Source organism: Gymnogyps californianus, chromosome 4 (genome assembly GCF_018139145.2).
Source record: "Gymnogyps californianus isolate 813 chromosome 4, ASM1813914v2, whole genome shotgun sequence".
Taxonomy (NCBI): domain Eukaryota; kingdom Metazoa; phylum Chordata; class Aves; order Accipitriformes; family Cathartidae; genus Gymnogyps; species Gymnogyps californianus.
In genome coordinates, this window is record NC_059474.1 from 13,195,714 (window position 1) to 13,220,324 (window position 24,611).

The 24,611-nt window shown below is 40.1% G+C and overlaps 1 protein-coding gene across 2 annotated transcripts in view; it reads right to left on the reverse strand.

Annotated features, from left to right (window-relative positions):
• The window catches only part of TBC1D14 (TBC1 domain family member 14), a 76,913-nt gene extending 52,302 nt beyond the window's left edge, over positions 1-24,611 (reverse strand). Inside the window, exons 1-4 of one of the 2 annotated variants that reach the window (XM_050895599.1) lie at positions 24,431-24,611; positions 23,270-23,272; positions 18,053-18,788; positions 1,244-1,364 (exon numbers count right to left, since the gene is read on the reverse strand). In XM_050895599.1, coding sequence (XP_050751556.1) covers positions 1,244-1,364; positions 18,053-18,788; positions 23,270-23,272; positions 24,431-24,473 — 903 coding nt within the window. In that variant the 5' untranslated portion in view covers positions 24,474-24,611. The remainder of the gene's footprint in view (positions 1-1,243; positions 1,365-18,052; positions 18,789-23,269; positions 23,273-24,430) is intronic. The other variant, XM_050895598.1, reaches the window with a different exon arrangement.

Genomic DNA, 24,611 nt, shown 5'->3' on the forward strand with positions numbered 1-24,611 from the left:
TATGCAATCCAAAAATCCCAGATCAAGTGAGACAGATTGCAAGAGGATATTTTCTTCTCACTGAAAGAGCAGCTCATGAACTGCTGACCACATAGTTGGATTTCACAAGATTTTTTCCCCGTTGGGAAGGAAGGTTATTTGATTCACTAGCATATGTGCTTGGGTTCATCTGTAGTAGAACCAGTCCTCTGAAATGTTATGTTCTCAACAATGTTGTAATGCTATAGCTTGAGAAGTGATATGCAAAGAACGAGAAAAGCGGTTTTCACTGCATTTTTTTTTATTCTTTTATGACACACTAAGGAAGGCCTGAAAAGATTTTTGTATAACCTCTTCACCCCCTTCCCCCACCCCCAAAACCAGATGCTAAAATTTGATAAATCATGAATCGAACTACTGGCAAATATAAGCAACAGACACACACATAAAAACCAATGTCAAAACTAGTTAAGCAGCAATGAAACCAGGGAGAAACCGACACTTTGGTGCTTCTGATGCTTTCAAAGTTTTTCTCTATTCAGGGAACTACTTCAATAAACAATTTCAATACACACTCCCTTTTGAACTATACTGTACAAGGAAAAAAAAAATATTTTATTCCACTCACTTATCCTGAACTGTATTGTTCCAACATTTCAAGTCAGTAACCAAATTTTCATCAAGGTCCACACACGGAAAATTTCAACTCCAAACAGCAAATACTTCAGAAAACAAGGAATGGGTGAAACTAGCATTCCAACACAAGTTTCTGGCACTCTACCACATTCACTCTGCCTTGAATTTATGTATTTTTAATTACTATTTAAGCACATATAAGCCAAGGCCCAGCAGAACACAATTTCCCTTCAAACAGCATGTTATAGATGGGTCTATGACACAAAGGCCACAACCCAGTGAAAGCTAGAACAAGATAAAGAAATTTGAAAGATTTTCAAAATACCTACTAAGCTTGATTATAAAAACCAAATACGCATTCATATACTTTGAATCTTCACATGAAATGCTTTATACCAAAGTGGTATGTGTTTTCATGGAGTACTCAATGCAATGACCATGTAGAACACATTCCTTTGAATGGCACTGTTATAACGGAAGTAAAATTTCAATGAAGAACCTTTTTTGATACTGTCCAAGAAATTGTGCGCAACTCATCAAACAAACAGGCTTCACAGTCATATACAGATCATAAACTTAACTGGTTTCTACATTCACCACTAATCCTAACACAGAATTAAACAAATACCTTTTGTATTTTCTTTGGATCTTTCTGCGAGTTTTCTCTGAGAGGTACTCTTCCAAACAACTTCCATCCCACATCATTTTGTTTTTCCAATCTTGCACTTTGCTTTCTGGCAAACAAATTCCTACAGAAAAAAAGTTGGATTAAGAAAAAGGGTTGATTAATTATAATAAACAGAAGATTAGACAATTTGCTAACCTTATGTATCCCAATCACATATTCCAGCTCCTCTTGTGGTTGTGCTGGCAGGCACTGTTTCCCATCCTCAAGAGGTACATCATGCAGTATTATCACCATACTAGGCAATGGACTTGGTTAAATAAGAATTTTTAGTAGATAAAAAAAAGTTCATTTGTAACTTTCTAAAAGTGGCCTTCTTTTTTAGCCTCCCTCTAGATCATTCAGCCTCACTCTTTTAAAGTAAGACTAAGACACTAAACCTCTTGCTGCATAAACATTCTCCACCCACCTGTTACAACACACTACTACCAAAAATCACAAAAAGTTGCATAGTAGCCTTTTACTGTATTTGATCTGCTTTCATAAAAGATTATTTTTCCTGAATAACCTTAAAGGCAGCTATCAAAACACATTAATTCTGAAGTCTCTCTGAAATGTCTCAAATTAACCAGCTTAAACACTGTAGTAACAGTCATAAAGCTAGACATAAAGCCACTGAAAATCAAATTATTTTTATTGATGTTGCTAGTTTTTAATCACAAAGTGATATGCCAGACTTGTGTCTTCTCACTACAACTATGTTTTTCCAAAACTGGACATACAGTACAGACCAGTCTTCATGCTTTTGGTAGCACTCAGCTCCTCCAAGAGCACAGCAGATATTCTACACCCACGGCATGTCTGGATTATTAAAGTAACAGATTTTCTTTTGTCCTACTGTCTAGTTCAGTGAATATTCAAATATGTCAGGTTAGCTCAACTATTTACACACCTTGTGGTAGGTTTTCCTGGGAACCTGACTATAGGCTTTTGCTCCCTCATTTAAAAGAAAAAAAACAATTCCACTGAGACAAAAGCATTTTTGCTACTTCAATGAGCAGGCAGCTATAGCACCTTCATACCACATATGCTTCCAGCCTGGCATTACTGCTTTTCCTTGCAGTTACCACCTTGATGCCCAGTGGGTTGACCCACCAAGTACAGATTGTTTCTTATTCATCAAGTGTGGCAGTTTGGGAAATAAAACTATATTGAGCTTCACATTCTAAAAGGGCTGAAAACACATCTGCAATAGGAACGACCTGGACACTAAAAAGTTGTTTTTCCTGGCCACTTTGGATCAGCTAACATGAATGATATCATAAATACACCAACAGAGATAATATTGCTTGGGACAGGAGAAATGTTTAATACAAGAAAAACAATCGAGGCAAACATCAGAGTGCGCTGGAATGTATTATAAGGTTAATAGGGTGCACTGCCATCCTTAAATATGCATATATTCACACAAATGATCACATGCTTCTATATCACAAGGGTACAGTTACCTTGAAATCCAAACCAGGAACAGATTATCATATTAAAAGATAAGAACAAAGTGTTTAGGTACAGAAATCACATAAGTCAATAACAACTGATGTCAAAGCTAAGCAGTAACTGTACTTCTACAAATCCCTTTCAGCTTTCCCCTACCCCACCTCACACTAAATAAAAAAAACAGTATAAAGATGTAGGGGAAACAATTGTAGGGAAAGCACTAAAGAACAGCATGGAAAACGTAGAAACATACTGCCATGTTTTCCCTCTTTCCACTTTTTTCAAAGCATGAAACTGTAATTCTGCAGGTAAACTACTGGATCAAAATCAAAGACTTGCTTTGTCTCTATATCTAGCGTACTCCATTTCAGTGTTATGAAGCTCTCCTGTAGCTCATCATTACAGCTCTAACGCTACTTAGAGATTTATAAGCTAACTAGAGCATTAATCAACAAGTTTGACTACACTGCTGCCACTACAACCGCTAGTGCTGGGAAAAAGAGACCATCATTAAAAAAACTTCCAAGAAAGGTATCTCAGTTGAATTTGCTTTCTTTTCACCAGCAATTCCTTCACCTTGGCAATATAAGGAATCCATTCTGTTTGAGCATTTAGTACCCTGAAGGGCCTCTGCATGTAATTATCTTCTTACCCCTGCCCAAGTTTGTACCATGTATGTGAGACAGCCTGAGATGATGGATTTATAGGATCATTTGAGACAACTACCAGGGAAATAAAATGTAAAGAGAGACAGACATGAGATTAACTAAACATATATAAAAAATGGAGAAATATCAAGCAAGTTCTAAAATGTATCTAAGAATAAAAAGGAAAACATGACAGGAATAACACCATCAAAGCCACTGCAGGTAAATAGGATACACAATGCAAGACAGGCTGGCTGTTCTTGCAAAAGGTTTTCTTTCAGGTTGTTACTACTTCAGAAACAAGCAAACTAAATTCCAGACTACATACTGTCTTCAAAGAAAACAAGAACTTCTAGCATCAGGGACACCTGAAAGAGCCCCATAAGGAGGCACACCTGTGTGACAGTTCTGTGCACATTCAGATCCTCTTTTGCAAGTAAAAGGCTTTCACCACAGTTCATTAGCACTGCAGTAACATGAAAATTAATGGACTAACAGGTAATTTTCTCTCCCTATCTATCCACATTAGGGGTTGCTAGCACAGGTATATACAAGCAACAATCCCCCCAATCTCCTCTGAGGGATTTTAAGAGTGGCAGTAGGTCTTTATCCTCAGAGCAAAATAAATATTAATTGGAATGATAAAGTATAATAGCTCTCTGCTGCAAGTGCCTGTGTAAGATGAACTAAACCTGAAAAGTCAATCTCACATACTTGCTTTCAATTCAATTCCGCAATCCTAACTATCTGTTTTCCCTTTAGAGGGAGCATCATAATAAGTAATCTGTTCTACAGTTTATCTAGCAGATGGCACAGCATTTGCTCAGCTCACTCTTCTCTGTCTGTGTGATTTCCACTGTACCTTCTAGGGTACCAGGCCTCTCTTCCTCTTTTTGTACCATGTCAGGGATTTCCAGTTCATTTTTTTTTTTTTAATTTAAAATACATATTGAACTGAAAGCACCAAGCATGGTCAATATACAATTCCCATTCCGTACAGAGCAACTTACTCTCCTTTTCCTCTTTTTCCCTGCTCTCTGTCTGTGCCTAAGTCCTGGTGTTTTGCTGGTGTCCACACACTTTATGTATTCCAAAGTGTCTCAAAACTCCCAAAAGGCATAACATTATCAGAAGCCACAAACTGGCACAATCAGACGTAGAATCGCAAACTACAACCTGTTCTTGCTTTGACTGAGGACACACAGCATTGTTAAACCCTGATCCGCCCCAGACTGGAATAAGCCAAAGGTAAACCACATGACAGTTGGGCTGGCATGGAAAGAGCAGAAGAGATGCTGTTCCCTTTGCACCTAATTTTAGAAAACTTAAGGAAAAAAAAAAACAACTATGGAATGTTCTCTGGTCTGATTTCTGCAGAGCTTTGCAATAAATCAGGACAACACCACAGGGTCCTGATAAAGCCACTACTTGAGAGTTCTGGACTGAAGGTAGACCCTTTATGCAGCTCCCTTAGAAGGAAGTAATGATTTCTGCCATACATATATCAGAGCAAATAATTCATAGCAAAAGCTTTTATTTTTCTGCTGCCACAGCACAAAAAGGAATTCCTTTCCTCCCATGCTTACACAGCTCCCTAGGATTTTCAAAAAAAGTACTAAGCAGTCTCACTTCTGAGCAAATATAATTCACCAAAAAAATTCCACTCTAAAGGTAACCTAAGGAGATCTTACCTAATGGAAAATATAGGTTAACAAGGAGCAAAAATTCTCTATTTGCAAAAAAACCAAACAGATCTTCACTCCAAAGATGAGCTCAGAAATCCTAGGGTAAAAGATCTCAAAGTTTAATTACAAGTGTTTTACAATACAAAAATTAATTTGAGATCTTGAATGTAAAAAGGCTTGACATGCCTGGAAAGAAAAGATCACATGCTGATTATTATCTCAGTCTCATTGTCCTCTTCACAACCATTACAGCACATCATGCTGATTTACAGGGATATTAACAGGAATATCTGACATGATACATCATGTCTGCAGTATCATTAGTGTGGAGCCATTAGTGTCATGGGTTACATTTGCATTCCTGTTGAACATGCTAACTATTTTACACTGAGTGTCTGCTGCTGCTGCTTATTTTAGGAAAACCAAGCACAGAAGTTAAATTGAAATCACATTTCAAATAGAAAATAACTTTTGTACAGTCCTCTAAAAACAATATTTGGCACCAAACAGCTGTTTAACCTTGTTATTTTAATTGAGCTGTGGAGAGGAATTACTTGCCTGAAGAGAATTTAATTCTAACTCCAGAGTTAATGTTTACATACATACAAATAGCATTCTGTGATACAGGAGAGAGACTGAACAATCTTTTGCTTGAACATACACATACTGCACTATTACTGTATACTGATCTGCTCAGCTGCCTGGGCAGAATAGGTAAGTTCAGCAATGTCAGGAAAACCTTATTTTTTAACAAAACTTAAGAACCACTTCATTTTGGTTCTATAAGCACTGCTAAGATAAACTTACTGAATAGTTGCCATATACACATACTGCACATTCATGTATTGCCAGTATTTATGTAGCCTTGTGTGCTGTCATGGTCAGGCTGAAGCCTCAATCAAATGAAAAAAAATTAAAAATATTAGAACCACATCAATAACAAGTAATCAAGCCAAACCTATCCATACAGCATCTATTACAGCTTTTTCAAGCTTATGCTTTTAAACAAAGTCCCACATCACCATCGAAGCAGAAAGTTTATCTAGTTCAGTCCAATTCTCTTTCTAAAAAGACAGGAAGTCTGTAACACAACTGCCAGCAACTACTGCCGCGTGATGAGTTCATAGCGCTGCTCCACAAGTGTTCAAGTATTCACTTTTTCCACATTTCAGCAGTGGTTTGTCCCAAGCAAGGTTAGCCACTTACGTGAAGTCACCTCTCAAAAGGTCATCCCTTCCACCCCCACAGTTCAGTATACAAACCTATCCACTAAAAGGAGCAGAGACACTGCTGCCATGGTTTCTGTTGCCAATTTACTCCGGATCTTGAAGTCAGCTGTAAACCTCCTCCCTGAAAAGTCTCAAAGTCTTCTCCAGCCAGGCTGGCTCAATACTGTGCCCCTTGAGGCACCTCTGAAGTTCGCTACTACCGGAGTCAAGGAACCGTTTCTCTGGCACACGTCACTCAAACAACAGGAAAAAAGGATGGGCTCTAACACAGTAGCTGTCAGAGGGTGGAGTCGAGCAAGGCGGACACATACACCCACTGACGCCTGTGGGTGCACACACACCCCTGCACCTGGACTCCCAGGCAATGCACAGTATTTTTTTTCTTCAGAACTCCAATATATACTAGTTGCCTGAAATAAAAGGGTACAGGAGCTTAGGACTTAGGAGTTTTCATGATCAGAGTATTTGGTTTCTTCAGAAAATCGGAAAATGATGATTTTTAACTATTTTGCTGTTACTATTTTGACATGGCTCCTTAAACGAAGTTCCGCAGTACATGAACTATTGGCATGCAGCATGGAACGATAGTGGCAAGCAAAAGAAAAGTGAGATGGCATACGCTGCTCTGTGGTAGACTACTTTAACACTGACCTAGCATAGAGATTATATTTGCAAATAAATGGGTTCCTTACTCTTAAAGAGACAGTTGCTGTAAAGAAACATGCATGAGAATTAACTAGAAACTGACCCAACTCATGCGCAGACTGATGCAATTTTTTATCTGCATTTACCCAAAACTAATTTCCAATTGCAAGTAAATTTTTGTTACAAGTGTTAAAAACACATACAACATTTCCTGCTCTCAAGATGCATGCTCACATCCAAATTTTAATTAGTCTTTCAAAGGTTATTTTCAGAAGACAAAACAATTGGAATAGTCATGCGAGTTAACAACTGGAAGGACTTACCAGTCTCATGAGTAGAGTAGATGAAAAATAAGGACAGTGGAGAAAGTTCAAAAGGTTCAGATTTTGTAGAACAAAATTATCTTGAAAAACAATTTTGAATGAGTATCAGACTCACATGTATTCTTAAGAAGCAGGAAAGGAACAGAAGCAAGTCAAAGTTCATTTCACCTGCTTCTGGAGTAAGATCCTGAAATTTCTTGGTAACTCTAAACTATATGAGGAGAGAGCACTAAGGTCTTGAGCCCCTCAGCCTATGCAAAGGCAGTCATACTGGAGTGCATAACGGACTTTATCTAAAGAGTTAGACAGTAAGCAGGTATTAATCATAAGAACTAGGTAAACCCATGTCGAGCACATAAGCATAGTGTAAGAGATGTCTCTGCAGACATTATTCCACAAGGCATCCAGAAACCTACATTGAAACAAGACATTTTAAGTAATGTACGGCACCTATTAAGCAAACAATACATTAAGATAAATTTTATTAAATATTTGCTGCATTGTGAGCAAAAGTGTCCAGCCACCTTACCTGGCATGGTACAAATTCAATTAACACTACCTAGGAAACATTCTCACACTATTATGGAATTTAGGCAAAAGGTATAATAACATTGTTTTCTTCTCATCCTTCAATGACCTTCTGTATTCTGTACTAACCATAACCTTCACAACTTACCCTCAATAAACAGAAGAAAGATTCTCACCTGTAGATGTTCCAAATTTGCACTCTGGCTACTTAATTTCCAGAGGCACAGAAAACAAACGCTGAAAAATCAGCAATGTATTCTATCACAGGAATTTTGGTTACCTGATTAGCAGAGGAACAAGACTCTTGACACATAAATCATGATGACTAGGGAACTGATGGACTTGAGAAGAAATTCTTGTCAGAAGACCTACCAAAATCTCCTGAAAAGCCCTAAATCTACATTCTCCGCAGGTAAAAGCCAATAGTTGGTACCCATGACCAGATAACACTGGTTTCTAGAAATAATTCTCTAGATGCAGTGACTGCCAGTTCTTGCATTCCCCCCTCCAAACCCCAGATCACCTCTCAGTCAACCTACACTTTTATTTAAAAAAAACCCAAAAACCAAACCAAACCAAAAAAACCAACAGAACAAAACATCATCAAAAAAGTCCAGGTATTTTGGCTATGGTGAAGAACCTTCATTAACAAGTCAAAAGTTATGCTTTGAATAAGATTCCAAAATCACATACAAAAGCAGGGTTTGCAGAATTTTATCTCTGAGAGATTGCCAAAGGTCAGGGAAAAGCAAGAACAATGCTTGGTTTATGGATAAACAAATCCAACAGAAGTAGAGCCAGACAGCCTAGAAGTTGACCTACCTATGAAAGAGGTAACTAATGAAAAATCATGTTTATAAAATGTGACAGGGATTTATAAAACAAAGGTTTCCAACTACTGACATTCTAGTATGTTCAGTAAGAACCAAGAATAATGACACTTTGTAGTGTAACAGATACCTGCAGGTCTGAAAAAAGATTTCCACAGTTGAGGGAGACAGTAATACAATACAAGTTAGCAGTACAGGATACCTGATAGCTTGCAATAGGGTAACTAGGAAATCTCTCTTTGGATTTCTGGAAAAAAAACCCAGGGTTTGATAAACTACTTATCAAGACTACAATGTTCTGCATTTACCTTTTTTCCTTAGAGGGGAGCCTTCATTTCAGAGGAGAACAAAGCAGAGCTGCCTGTACTGAACTGTCGAAGACATGAAAAGATAAATCATAGAATGGAATGGTTTGGGTTGGAACGGACCTTAAAGATCATCTAGTTCCAAACCCCTGCCATGGGCAGGGACACCTTCCACTAGATCAGGTTGCTCAAAGCCCTGTCCAACCTGGCCTTGAACACCTCCAACAACCACCTTGAACAACTTCTCTGGGCAACCTGTTCCAGTGCCTCACCACCCTCACAGTAAAGAATTTCTTCCTTATATCTAATGTAAATCTACCCTCCTTCAGTTTAAAACCATTACCCCTCGTCCTATCACTACACTCCCTGATAAAGAGTCCCTCCCCATCTTTCCTGTAGGCCCCCTTTAAGTACTGGAAGGCCGCTATAAGGTCTCCCCAGAGCCTTCTCTTCTCCAGGCTAAACAACCTCAACTCCCTCAGCCTATCCTCATAGGGGAGATGCTCCCGATCATCTTTGTGGCCCTCCTCTGGACCCGCTCGAGCAGGTCCATGTCTTAGGCTGGAGGCCTCAGAGCTGAACACAGTACTCCAGGTGGGGTCTCACAAGAGAGGAGCAGAGGGGGAGAATCACCTCCTTTGACCTGCTAGCCACACTTCTTTTGATGCAGCCCAGGATATGGTTGGCCTTCTGGGCTGCAAGCGCACATTGCTGGGTCATATTCTGTTTTTCATCCACTAATACCCCCAAGTCCTTCCCTGCAGGGCTGCTCTCAATCCACTCATCGCCCAGCTTGTATTCGTGCTTGGCATTGCCCCGACCCACGTGCAGGACCTTGCACAGGGTCAGTAATCCTGCATATTTAGCAGTTAGGACTGGTTGTAGCAAACCAAGAACTATTTTGCATGTGGATGATGCACAGTGCTAGCCTACCATGCGAATGCTGCAGAATGCTCAGAAACAGGAGTTTCAGCAAGTTAGGACTATCATACAAAAGCAACATTTGTGTCCAAGTTCAAACTATTAGAGTCAACCAGCTATCCATAATGGTTCTTTTCTAGCTAGCAAAATTCCCAGTTATCCCAATGTTATCAGAATAACACAAATTTCTATTCCCAGAGCCTGAAAGCAGATTTCTTTGTTGATCTGAAGTACTATTACCACACAAATCAAAAAAGGAATGAATACATGAAATGTCATCCTAAGCAAAAAGCTGAACCTCAGTCAGCAGTAAGACCTTGCAGCAATAAATACTAAACATGGACTCGGTTGTATTAGCAAGATCAAGAGGAAAAAGTGATTAAAAGCCCTACCTGGTACCCATGAAGACTATATCTGTATCCAATTATGGGGCCCCTGGACTACAACAAAGAGAGATCAAAAACTGGAGGAAGTCCAATGGATGACCACTATGATGGCTGGGTGCTGAGGCCGACGACATACAAGCGGGGATGCCCACGACATACAAGCGGGGATGCCCAGAGAGGTGGTTTCATTTAGCCTGGATGACCATTCTCAGAGATGCAAACAGAAAGAACAAGAGGCAAAGCAGCAAGCTGTTGCAAGGTAAATTCCAACTGGATAAAAGGGGAGAAAAAAAAATATCACAGTGATAGTGGATAAATCCTGGACCATGTAGCCTAGAGAGGCTGTGGTAAGTCTATCCTTGGATATACTCACAATTGACTGGACAAGGTCCTGGGGAACATCATCTAGTGCTGAAGTCAGCCCTGCATCGAGCAGGAGGTTACACCAGATGGCTCCAGAAGTCCCTTCCGACCTAAACTGTTTTGTGATTCTGTACTTGCGAAAGGCTGCAGCTCACAAAGGGGAGTTCAAGCACTAAGCAAATACCATGTCTTACCTCATGATTGTTACCAAGTTCTTGTGTTTATTCTGTCAGTTGTCAATGTAAGGTGTGAATGACTCCTTACTTACTGCAGGGTTTTTTCTTTATTATTCTTGGTATGGTGTGAAAACTTTTGAGGCACTTAATGACTACAAAGAGAGGCTTAATATGGATAGCTCCTTAAAACAGCAGTGTAACTAATGCCCAAATTGAGATTAACAGTTCATAAAGAAGAATTCATAGATTTTTTTTTTTCCCTGCCAGCAAACTCAACATTTAACAGAACTCTGAATATCCACAGCAAGGCATAAAAACACAAATTCCTGCTCCAGATAACCTGTGATCTCCATACACTATTTCTGTTAAACAAGTATTCATCCATACATAGAATTTTATTAACAGACCATTTCTTGTTTGAGCCTTTAGAAAGATGTTTAAAAACAACAGTTAATGTTGACTCCAACTTCCCCAGAGGTTATATAACATAGGAAGGGAGACAGTATTAAAAAAAAAATAATCAAGGAGCAAGAACTGATATTTATACCATCTAATTTCACCTTGCTTACTGCATTTTTCAGAATCTCTAAGCATACATAACATTCCCGCACAATGTCGACTCTGAATTAAGTACTCTTTAGAGTCAGATTAATTTTTTTTTATCATTTCTGTACTTGCAATAACTTACAACAGTTGATATTGTTGATAAGGTAGAGAGGAAACAGTCAGTTGAACATGAAATGGTATTTTGATTAGATAGAGAGAGATAGTGTGTCACACGGCAGTGATCATGCTGATATTCTCCCTCATCCCCCGTGCCCGTCCACTTCTCACAGCTCCTTTTAACAAAGGGAAATGTCAGGAAAGTTCTTGCTAATTAACTGAAGATACAAAGACCATCTAACCCACTAATTCACTAAACCTTCATATAGACAATGAATCAGAATGAAAACTGACCTTAATTTCATTCATCTGAATTAATTCCTGAAGTCTTGTATATATCTATCAAAATGTATGTAATTCTTACTCTTTCTATTCAAAAACAAGCATGTAGAATGCATAAGAATGAACAACCGCAAGCTTTCCAAAAGGCAGCTTCACACAGGACACATTATAGCTGAAAACTGCAAGCAACATACAACACCCGTCTATGCTACAAATCTCATTCACTAGCCGGTGTGAGACTTTTGTAATGCTTCCCACCAACCACCAGAAAAGGAACATACACATTTGACTTTATTTTAAATAATAACTGGACCACATTAAGTCCTCACTTACTGCATAATTTTGTACCATTACTAAAAAAAAAAAAAAAAAACAACCCAAACCTCAAAGTACTGCTGAGTAGATTTTCATTTAACTTCCATAATGAATAAATAACTTCAACAGGCCTCTTAGTTTTGCTGTTGAGTAACTGAAAACAGTTTCGCACAAACAGGACGTTAAATAAAGCAGATTTTATCTGAAAAGCAACTTCCCTTCAGAATAAAGAGCCACATCTCAAATAAGATTTGGTGCAAAATTTAAGGAAGAACTAACAGAACAGTAATTCTAAACAAAAGTTACAGTATTCCACACATAAATGGAAAATATGGATTAAAATTAATGTGGACAGTTTCAGTTCAACACCTAGTGGAGAACAGGCCACATGACAAAGTTCCAAACTTCATACACTGAATTAGAGGATAGGAATTCTGAAAACTGTATCATACAATTTTCAACCTTTATCAAAAGAAAAGTCTGTTATCTTTGTAGAACTCCAACTTTGCATCTATGGAAGATTTGGTTTGAGAGAGAATGTTTATTTGAGAAAAATTCTGCAACTTTTCTTTTGTTCTACACAGAGACGTGATAGTAAGTACAGATGAGGGGAGGACCACTAGTCTTTCGTTTCAAGTAGACAGAAAGTGGCTTTCAAATAAGTAGTATCCAAAATGATACTGTGAAGACTGAAGCACCCATCAGATGAGTATACCTGAATGCCTCATGGGCTGCTGAAATATTGTTTCCAGCATCATCTGTTAATACAGACCCTCATTGCCTATGCTGCTTCTCACACCACTGAAACATAAGCTTGTTTGCCTTCCTCTCTCCCCAACCCTTTCAGATGCCTGTTATTGACAACAATTAGCTCAAAATGCACCCAGACAAAGTAACGGGGAGGCAGAAACTGCCATCAGATTCCTCTTTTCCCTCCAACAGGAGAGTGAATCCTGGGGGATCAGGCAACTGCAGCACTGGGGAGCCCAGCCTGTGCCAGGTGTCCCTGCGGGTTCCCTCCATCAGAGGCTGGGTTTCTGGAGTCCTTCCTCCCAGCTTCTGGACAACTCCACCTGCAGCTCAGCTAGTTTTTGTTCATTTGTGGTTAAAAGCAGTGTACTCATATTATCCCGCACGGCGCATCCAGCTCTTTCTGCCCCTCCTCCTACACACTTCAGTCCTGTTCTCAGCCTGTTCTCAACCCCTCCTCCTGAACACCGTATACTCTAATAGGCTTCATTTAACATAAAACATGCACAGAAGAGGAGACATCATCATCTATAAAGTTTAATATCTCAGATTATTCAATCATAATTATTGTCATCCTTTCTCTTCCCTTCTATGGTCAGTGAATTCCCTTTTTGGAGAGATGAAAGTGGGAAATCAACACTATAATGCTCCTCGTTATTCTACCTTCCTTTTAACACCAAAATTAGAGAAGTACAGTAAGCTGTCCTCTCATTAAAAGCAACAAATGATATTATGAAAGGGTCCTATTCATTAACACAGGTGACTTATCTATGCTACTGATGGACCTAATTCCTAAGTTCAGAACTCCGAATTATGTGTGACTAGTCACCTCAAAACATATGTATGGGTGATATAAACATATCAAATTTACACGATTTCAGACTTAATGCTGAAACCAGTAGTTATTATTTTGAAACTTAAGCCCTTTTCCTTATCAGACCACAAGTAAGGCCACAGTCTGGACTAGGTTTGTGCTTCTATGTATGGTATAGGATGCCAATCCTGCTTCAGAAGCTTTCTCGCAGAAATACAGAGATTCTTCAGAAACAGTAAAACGTAATATTCTTCTTAAAGCCCTTTATTTCATGTGTTGTCCCTATTCTTTGTAGAGGTTTCCTGAGATCCTGCTACTTAGAACATCTGGATCAAAAACTTCTAGGAGTAGCCTGAAAAGAAAGAGGACGCAGACTCCTGGAAAAATAGTCCACTGCTGTGGATATTGTCTAAGTAAAGACTTAGAATTCCTGTAGTCCATTAAAAAGGAAGGGAACTGCATGGCTTATTACTTAACTGAACATAGTCCTAGTCCTTTTTATGGTCACTCTGCATGTAACCATAAAAAGCCTCAACCTCAAGTCTCCAGAACAATAAATGAAAATGATAAACAAAAAGTACAACTTCTACAGTAAGATCACAATGGTCCTAATTCAGCAAAGCTGTTTAAAACCCAAGCATTTAAAAAGTCTGTGTTTCAGCAGTACTATACAGAAGCAAAGTCCAAAGGTAAAACTCATTATCTGGGTCACTAGGGCAAAGGGACAGACAAGCCACCGACTCTTTAGTCTCCCAGCCAATTATTTGCTCACATTATTTCTCAAATCAAGTTCCTGCATATATTCAAATGAAAGAAATTAATTCAAACTCATGCTCTATGTGAAAGACCTCCAACCTTTTAGAGCTGATGCAAGTACGCGTGACACTTGAAAACAATCAATATGTCAGGTTTCTTTGTCAGCAGTCAGCATTACAGCTGCTTTCAGAAGCAATAATCCATTTTCACGTGCTAACCTGGAGCCTAGTGAGAGCACTAGTACACCACCCAGCACTGTACCTGTGATGCCTTAAGCTCTTTCAAGAGGAAAGCTATGTCTAAACAATCAGGAAAGCGGCCTCTTTTTCCTCACTTTGGATCTTCCTGCTACACCCAAAGAGGCATGTAACAGCCTGAGGAAACAACCAGACCTTTGGGAGTCTCAAACTGCTGAAGAGACAGCAACTGAGCCAGAGGAACAGTCCAGGAAACTTTCTTCACCATAGTGCTCAAGAAGGCAGGGCAGGAGCACTCCATTCCCAAGTGCTCTTGAAGGTGCCAGGATTGACAGGCAACAAGCCAACGGGGTTCTCCTTTCTTCAATCTCCTCTACAACTCAATTTTCAACTGCAGCCCCAAGCCAAAACCAACACTTCATAACACACCACAGATATTGCCACAACTGATATGGAACACACAACCTCACGCATAGTGCACACGCACACATGCAGAGAGTCTCACAAGGAAAAAATAAATCTACAGAGTGCTAAGAAATAATTTTACATTCCAAAACAGGTGCTTCTCTAAGCATTTTCTTGATACTATAGAAGATTGACCCCTAATTGATACGTAAGCAGCTTAGGTGCATGTGACCAAGCACTGGAGGCATCTAATTTTTGTCAGTATGATCTCTACAGGCAGCCGCAAATCTTAACTGACATATCCAGAGCAAACTTGGTCTTGACAAGTTCAGAGAAACTAACACATTCTCAGATGACAGACGGGGTTCAATACAAGCACAGCTGCTCTTTTTTTAAAGAAGCAAGGTTTCTCCTTTTATCAAATGTCAACAACTTGAGCAAAACCTAAGCTGATTCATCTTCGCTCCCAGTGATTCAAACCCATATCCCATTACTCAGAGGAGCCCTCAAAGAGCTAAACCTGCAGATTAAGGCTGACAGCCCCTGCACTGCAGCCTTACCCCATGACCATCAGGCTGCTGGAAGGTAGAAAGGCTGTGTACAAACCACTCAGGTGCTTGTTCTTCCACGTTGTACACAAGTGTGCCAGCCACTGACCAAAGCCAAAGCAATTTGGCTTTCTTCTGCCATAGTTCATGCTTGGTTTTCAAAAGGGAAGGTTTACGCACTTAACCTGCAGGACCGTGAATCTCAAGTGAAACTCCTTTCAACACAGTGAAGTGCTAAGAACATGCTCCTCTCTGGGACTTTGTTTATGCCTACCACCACAGCATTCTTTACAAACTACTTCAAGAAGCTCCCTTCTCAGCAGGCTGGTCTTCAAAGATACTATACCAAATGCCTCCTCCTCGTCTAACACTGTACACAAACCCTGGCACACAGTGCAGGGTGAGCTAGGTAGGAAGGCCCCTAGAAGTCAGTTACTTTCAAACAAAACACTGCAGGGCCCAAGCTCATTTACTAAAGTACTCATTTAAGCCCTGGGAATCCAAGGAGACCACAGGAACTACAGGGAACAGGGACTGTGTGTGATCATTAGAGGAAGCAATTACAACCCCATGGACAGCAGATTGCAAGTATCATCAAAAACTAGCAACAGCATGTTTTGATCCTTAACAATGTTGACAGCATAAATATAGATAGCATTCCCTGTGGCACAGAAGGACCCTCAGAAGCTCCCTGCTTGTTCAATACTTGTGAAACTCACCACCAGGTCACACGACATAAGAGAACGGATGCATAAAATATGGGTGTGTGGTGTGCAAGTACAGACAAAAAGTGAGCAACTCTTGTTTTCAAAACAGAGCAGAAAGTGGATGTTAAAGGGAAGGATATTAAAGGCAGGTTACAGACAGAGCACCTGGAACTTCAAAGCCGATCACCTAGTTTGAACTTAATCCTCATATTCTCATGATGACATCATGTGGAGACCAAGATTACCTGTTCCCCATTAAAAAGGTAGTAAGGACAGCCTTTTTTCTCTAGAATTCAATGTACCTGAAGAGATTCAGGTTAAAAAGCTCAGTCTATTGAGTACCACCATTTCTGTAACACTGGCAAAACCACTAGAGACTACACTATAACAGTATTTGGACAGATGGCTTTATCTTGTTGGATGAGAAAAGTTGAGAAGCGGTTAAACATCCTACTTTGAACAGGGTCTAAATGCACCTGTTCCACTGTGCTCCCTCCAGGCTGAAGGACAGCATTTGTTTGAGTTAGCAGTTGTGCTACCAGAATGGGTAACAAAAGTTCATGCTTTGAAGTGCTGAGAAGCCTCCTGCTTCAGAATTAAGTCTGGTTCCATGGCAACAAACAGACAGAGGTCCACAAAAGCTTCAGTACCTCAAACATGACTGATGACTGGAGTTCTGCTGCACAGTACTCTACTTCAACTTTAACCTAAGAATAAAAATCAATGAAGGCTTCAGCCAGTTTAGTAAAGAAACTGCTCCTCTTAAGCTTTGCAAATAAGGCAGCCTTTCAAAGAATGTTGTTTGCCAATTCTCTAAGTATTTTATCAGCCTATTCACATCAGCCTATTCATCTTATGCAAAAAAAAAATTTACAAGAGGAAAAAGATATCAGCTGAAGCAATCGCATGTTCAAAACAGGTTAGATACAGCCAACTCTGCTTGATGTCTAAAGTTTATTTCTAGAACTGTTTCTTCAAAATATATCATACTTCAGACATTATATCCTAAAAATAAGAGACATTATGAAGGCCTTAAATAAATAAAAACCAAAAAACCATGAACAACCAATCCAAATCCCAAAAAGCAGACTAGTCCTTTTCCTCATTCACCACTTTCACTGGGTATCTGCATTTAGAACACCTTATCGTTCATACAAGGGCCACGTTTACAAGAGGTCATGTAACCGCTTTGAGTGGCCAATGCTTTCATTTCAACAACTGAGTGACAAAATGTCAGATGTTCTCATTCCATACAAAAAAAGAAGGAAAAAAGGGTATTAACAAAACTATAACTGAGATTTGGAAAAATCATAGTAGTCACGCAAGTGCCTGGCAAGTATTTGTATTTTAAGCTTCATACACTTACACTGATCAATGAAATACTCCATCGCTACTAGACCACTTATGAATCCTTAAGTGTCAAAGCTCTTCAATACAGGTATGGATCCTACCTATATTTACCTATTTATGTGACATGAGAATAAGGACTTGGCCAAAATCACAGAAGGCATCACTGGAGAAGTCAGGAAGAAAACCCTTGTTCAGAGGAAAAAAAAACTTTGTTCATAACTCCTTTTACTGTAATGTAGAATGAATCCTTTAAGAAGATTTAAGATGCTTCCATATATCATAAAGATAATACAGAGTAGGATTCAGAGCCTTAGTCCCTAGCAACACTTGCCTACTTACTCAGAACAGAAAAAATATGTTGTTAATACCAATTTAAATTAAAATAGCAAGCTATTATCTCTTTCAAAGTAAAACATCACACAAGACCTTTCTCCTATGATCTTACTTAATCTCACTGTTAAAATACCAGTATATTTTACGGAAACATTACCTGGCAAAGAAGTTCGTAAACGGTCCCAATATTTTTCGTTTACTGTCCACATCTGTCTCGTGACAACACTCCTGCTGGCTCTGATCACTGGTCTCTTTAGTGGAATTCAGGGTAACATCCGAGAAGTGTGCCTCATCAGTCTCAAGATTCACAATTGCACTTGAACTGCTTGTGACCACAAAGTCCAAAATGTCTTCATTGCTAACTGATAAAGTTGTTGACAGTTCTGTGCTAAGACTAGAAACACTACAGACAGAGATATCATCACTTCGATTCAGAGTTTTTGAAGTTGGACTATAAAGTTTGACAGTGTCATACCCAGTTCTTGGGAAAGTAGAGGATTTTCGCACAGCATGGTCATGTTCAGAAGTCAGAGAATGTGGAGGCACATAAGACGGCAGTGTGCATGCGCTCTGAAAAGCCCTGTCAGGCACAATTTCAGGTTCTGACTGCTTTCTCTTCACATTTAACACACTGCAGTGAACAGGCTCTGGATTTCCTATTTCTAGAGTTGGAATACCAGAATCCACTGATTTAAGGCTATGACAGTCTTCTAAAGCACTGGACAGCTGGCCAGGCCCATACTCAGGCAATGAGAGAGATCTTGGGGTCCCAGAGTTCAAGTTTTGAAGGCCCTGGATACCGCTGCCCACTCTTCCGTCCAGAATTCCCATGAAGCTCAAACCATTTAAGGAGTTCGATAAATTTACATCGGTTGTCTTGGCCCAACTGGTAACTGGTTAAAAAGAAAGAAAAGACAAGATTATGAGTTTGCAGGAAGGTTGTGGTTTGTTCCTGGCTGTTGGGTTTTTTTTTTTAAATACACTCAGTCCTGTCATAATTTAGGCTTTCAATTAAAAGCTATTCATCTTCTCTTGCATATGATTACTATCCCTTCCCCCTGCTTGAACAAGCAGGACAATGGCAACTTAAATTAGGCTTCTAGAAAATGTCAAGCATGAAAAGCTTTTCATAAGCAGTTTGTGTGCCAGTGTTTGCTTCGTATACACCTCCTGAGAGTGAAATTACATACCATAAAAACTGCAGTACTTTAATGTTCCATGTCAATATTAACAAAAATATTTGAAATTTATTTTTATACAGTCATAAATGCACACTTACTGATGTTGGGGGGGCTACAAAACTTGTTTCCATACACTCAGACCAAAACTCTGAAGTGTTCATTTAAACAGAATTTCTTAGCATTCTTCTGGAAGCCATAAAACTGACAGTAAATTTGTCACTGAAATAGAATGCATAATATATCAGTTTTGCATTAAGCAAGAGATGCAAAATCTGAATAGCTATAAAGCTAGCCATGTAGTCAACGTTTTGACAATACACATGATGTACTTCATCAGTGCACGTACAGTAAAACTGAAACTTGCAAATATATTGTATTTACTGCACTCAGGGATCGCTATCCTTCATATTTGCAATATACATTCACACTGTCTCCCCAGGGGCTGCCAGCAGGTTAGTTAATCGAGTCAGTGCCCCACTTCCAGTCTAAATCTGAGCGACCCTCAAAGAGAGTGCAGTCAAATATGAACTGCAGGTTAGATGCACTGTCCTCATCGGCAATTGCAGCCTTTCATAAACCTGGAACACCAACAGGACTGCTGCTCTGGCTCCCAGAACTGCTACGGACCCTTTAAAACACTATATGATTACTATTGTGACATTACATACATCTTCTCTTTCTATATGAATAGTTAAATTATCTACAGCTCTGCTGAAGTTTGCAATGTAATCACTCTGCAGCAGTTGGCAGAACAAACATGCACATATTGCTTCGGTTTCTTCACTCTGAAACACTCTGGGCTAAGTGTGAAGGAGCGAAGAATACTCCTCCCATCTTGCAAACAGCTTGCTTTCTAGACAGATTTTTCTCCAGTTCCTCAAGCCTGGTCTCCTGCTTCTGGTCTCCTCTCTCAAGTGTAGCACTTAATTAAAGGTGCCAGTTGTCCTCTAGGAGGTCCTCCCCACATTCTACTTTTAAAAAACAAACAACCCTCCCTCTCCCCCCCAAAACCAAACAAAACCCAAACATCTCATTTGGGAAAACTGGTTCCTCCCAGCAGTTCCAAACCACTGGCTAATGGCACCTGCCAAACACCAGGGTTTGACACACTGTCCGTTCTTAGATCTGAGCCCATCAATACTCTTTGGCATTGTGATACTGACACGCAGTAAGTGACAGAAAACACATTTCAAACATATTCCACTGGTCCAAATCGTAACAATTTTTTCCACAAGCTTTCAGTCACATGAAAAGTTCACGAATCCAAACATACTTCATATGCTATACCAACTCTTTAGCTTACTACACAAATGCTATTCACTAGCTGATCTGACACTCCAGTTCAATCCACTCCTAAGTGTAGGGAAAAGTCAAGTAGAAATAACCCTGGATAGTTCATCTTTTAGACCTTTTCAGAACTTTCTAACAGCCAACTACGTACTACCCATCCAAATCAATCAATGTATCAATTGCCTAATCCTTTGGATAAGCAAGGTTTCAAATTTATTGTTTTCACTAGAATGCTTGTGAAGATGTACACTTTTCTTAAAGAGTTGCTATAGCAACTTTTCTTTTTTCACATTACCATGGCTTGAAAAGTTTACATTCCCTTCAATTTAAAGAAGTGATGTCAAGATAGCTAGCGTACCAACTGCATACATTACGAACCTCTCTGTTCACTACATTAAAATTGCAAAGGCCAGCAAAAACAATCAAAAACCCCTGAACAACGATCCTTGAATACAGGCAACAAACTATTCTACTTCATGAAGTCAACTGTGATAGTCGAAGTGTACAAATACGACATAACGTGGAGCATTAGATATAATTACTGTTGCATATACTTGGATCTCCTGCTCTCAGACCTTCTTGCTTGGATTCACCTATATTTCTAACATAAGCCTGTTTTCTCTTCCCCATGCTCACCCACCCCTTCATACACATTATATTGCTCTTTAAATCAACAGCCCATCCAGCCCCAACATTACCCTAAAGCATATACACACACACTATGGAACTGTATAAGCAAGGGTGCAGGTGTTTGCTTTATCACCATTCATACTTATTAAGGCATCTAGATAATGCAGTCCAGAAAAAGTACGGAAATGTAATCAGCCAGGAACAACTCTGATGATGTTTGGGTAAACAACACAAGCATGTTCCCATGATGAATTCCTCCACTGACTGCCCTGACCTCTGCTCAATGATTTTCCCAAGTAGCAGCCAGTCCTTAGTTTAATTGCATGGCTCTTCTCGACTAAGCTTACAAATGGTAAGCATTCAAGTGGCCTTGGAAGAGCCAGTAAATACAGCAGCTCAAGAGGCGAAACAATTCTGTAAACAAGAGAGTTCAAAGAAAAGTGAAAATAAATTTCCACACGGGGTACTGAAGCTATTTTAACTTGGCTTGGTATTTTTTTAAGCAAGAAATTTAACAGGAAGAGATCCTTTAAACAGGCAACCAGCAAATGCAGAAGTATATAACAGCTATAGCTTGCTGGAGCAAATTATGCAATAACAAGCTACAAAGGTTTTACACGGTTCAGTGAAACTGTGGGAAGCTTTGAAGTATACCCATCAAGGGCTTTAAAAGAAAACTTGAGATGTATCAGCTGCCAAAAACATACACAAGAACTTCTTGATTCATTTTGCATTAGGTTGTTGTAGGATCGTTTTTAAGGATGTAGTGAAGTGATATTTATACTCCTTATTTTAGCTGCCTCACTGGTAATTGCAAAATCTGACAACTGATGTCAAACATTCTAAGTGTCATGTGCTCCAAAACTAACTTCTTCCCATAAATCATTTATTAACATAACATTATTGTAACATTATCATCATAATAAACAGTGTTATTAAAGTATTAGTAGTATAATAAACTATCGAGAAAGAATAAGCAATTTTGTCTGCACAACAGTCATAATCCCCATGGTTTACTTAAATACATTATCATCTAAATAAAACTGATATTTGTAAAGTCTTAACATCCTACATCTTATAGGAACCATGATCTCATAAGTGTGAATATCCCAGAAGAGAGGTAACAAGGGAAAGGGAGATAGGAAAATAAAGCAGAGGTCAGAATGGTAATGAGAGGGTAGGTATGTGTTATTTACTCATTAACTCTTCCAACATCAGCGCTAAGGGGCACCAGATAGTTTTGTAGCCAGGTTCAAAATTAACATCAGGACGTAGCTATTCATGCAATGGGTCGCTGAACTGCCTTACTCCTTGCCACAGTACACTGTGGATGCCAGAAGTTTACATGTAACCTCAGGGAAGAAAAAAATCACTGAGGATTCCTAACAAAAAGAAACTCAGGAAGTCCCTGAACTGCAAGTGTTCATAGAAATATTCATAGAAATATCAACATACATTACTCCTGCTTTTAGGCCCTCTCCCAGGTAAATTCTTCTGACAGGTGGAGTTTTGGTCCGTCGCAGTATGGTTGTCCATACAGCCTTACATTCCCCAGATTCTGATCACAGTATGCAAGAAGGCATGTTCTGACAATACCCAGAGGCTTTAAAACAGATTTTGACTTTGCATATCACTCTACCACAGAGAGGGAACAAGTCATATTTGATTATAATTTCTGAGATCTAGAATAAAATGGCTTTTTAACCCATTTTAATGTAAAATCTAAAAGTTAACAGCAATGCCAAACCATTAGAGTAAAACAAAGATCAGAAAGATGCCAGCTCAAGCCATGTTCTTCCAAGTTTGCTGTGACTTGCAATGCCATTTCAGCAACAAACTTGTTTAGAAGGAAGGGTAAGACAACTATCTACAAAACACGCTTTATAACTTCTTGCCTCACAGGAATGAGAAGAGGAATGGTTTACATATACTGCTCAGTTCTCTAAAGAGTTAACATCTCAATTTTTATCACACATCTTGTCTCTTCAACACTTATCTCTACCAGCAATTGTTTTTGGTGGGTTTGTTTTTTTTTTTTTTTAAGTTTTTAAGAGCATGGAATATCCTCAATTACAAAGTCATGACTGGGTTTTTCTTCTTCTTAAAGGAAAAATATTTTTTAAAAACTAAAGGTTTACACCCTCCGTGCAGTTGACAATATCTTTGTTACATGTACCAAGAAACACACTGCTGCTATCAAGTGCAACTGCAGGTGACCTCAGTGCACAAGAGCACCAAACCTAGTGTCCGTGGTTTAACCCACAGCACTATACCAGCTACTAAGAAGAAAATTAACTCTATCCCAGCCAAAACCAGGACACCTAGTTTTGTTTATTAAACATTTCTTGGTTCAGAATGTTTATGTTCACGTTCTAACAGTCACAGCATTGCCGACAGTGAAGAATTCCTGAGGCTACAGAAGTCAAGCTTTTGACAAAGTGTGAGATACAGTGATTAAGGCTACATACGTAAGCCCTGCCAAAACTTTAATGGCAAAAAGAAAAGAAACAAGTTGGGATTTTTTTTTTTTTTATTAAGAAGTCTTTTATCTAACTCCCAGCTGGCGCCCTTCACAAAGTGTGAGCTTTACAAATCTGGCTTCTGAGCGGAGCGCTTGGAGAATGATCATAAGTAAACGATTCACCGCTTTTCCACTTTTTTGCGACATCAGGCAGGCAATATAAATGAGTCACAGTGTTCTTCTAAAGCCTCTGCTTCACAAGCAGTTTACAGGGCTTTTTTCCTCCCCACACCAATATTACTGAAAAATCTGAGGCCACTTTAAATTAGCAGCAGCGTCATGAGAACTTCAGCTAACGTTAGCTGTAGTTTTGTTTGGTCTTTCGGAATCACCTACGAGACTTCGACTAGAGAGATAAAAGTTGATTCCTTTTCAGGGGCTTTGAGGCTGAGCCGACACTGCGAAGGTTTCCTAGCTGGTGGCTTCATTTAAAAAAAAAAAAAAAAAAACCCAAAACCAACAAAACAACACAAAAGCAAACAAAAAAATCACAACCAATGCCTTTCCCCAAAGGCTTGAGGAAGCAACGCTCACCCTCCTCTGTGGTCTTTAAACCACTCGGTGAAGACTCCGGCGGCGCCGAGCTGCTCCTCTAACTTTTTAAGGTGGCACGGACGGGCAACGCAAGCAGCTGCCCTTCCAGCCGCAGCCCGGCCGGCCCCAGCGAGCCCCTCACCGCCGGGGGGCTGCTCCCGCCCGCCCGGCGCGCAGGTGGCGGCGGCGGCGGCGGCGGCACGGCCCGCCCCGGGAGCGGCCCGCTCGCCCCCCGGGCTCTGCCCCTCACCCCAACAGGTGCCACCAAACACCCCCCCGGCCCCAAGCGCGGGCCGAGCCCCGGTAGGGCCGCAAGCCGCCGCCCGGCTGGGTCTGCCGCCCGAGGAGGAAGAGCCAGGCAGAAACTTTGACGCCTCACCGGGGTAGCGCTGCCCTCCGTCGCTCTCCTCGTGCTGGGCCATGCCCAACCCGCCCCACAGCTGCTGCTGCCGCAGCGGGACTAGGAGGCGGCTGGCGGCTGCGGCGGGCGGTCCATGTCGCTCTCCGGTCCCCGCGGAGGAGCGGCGGGTTCAGCGGAGGTGAGGCGGCGCAGCCCCCGC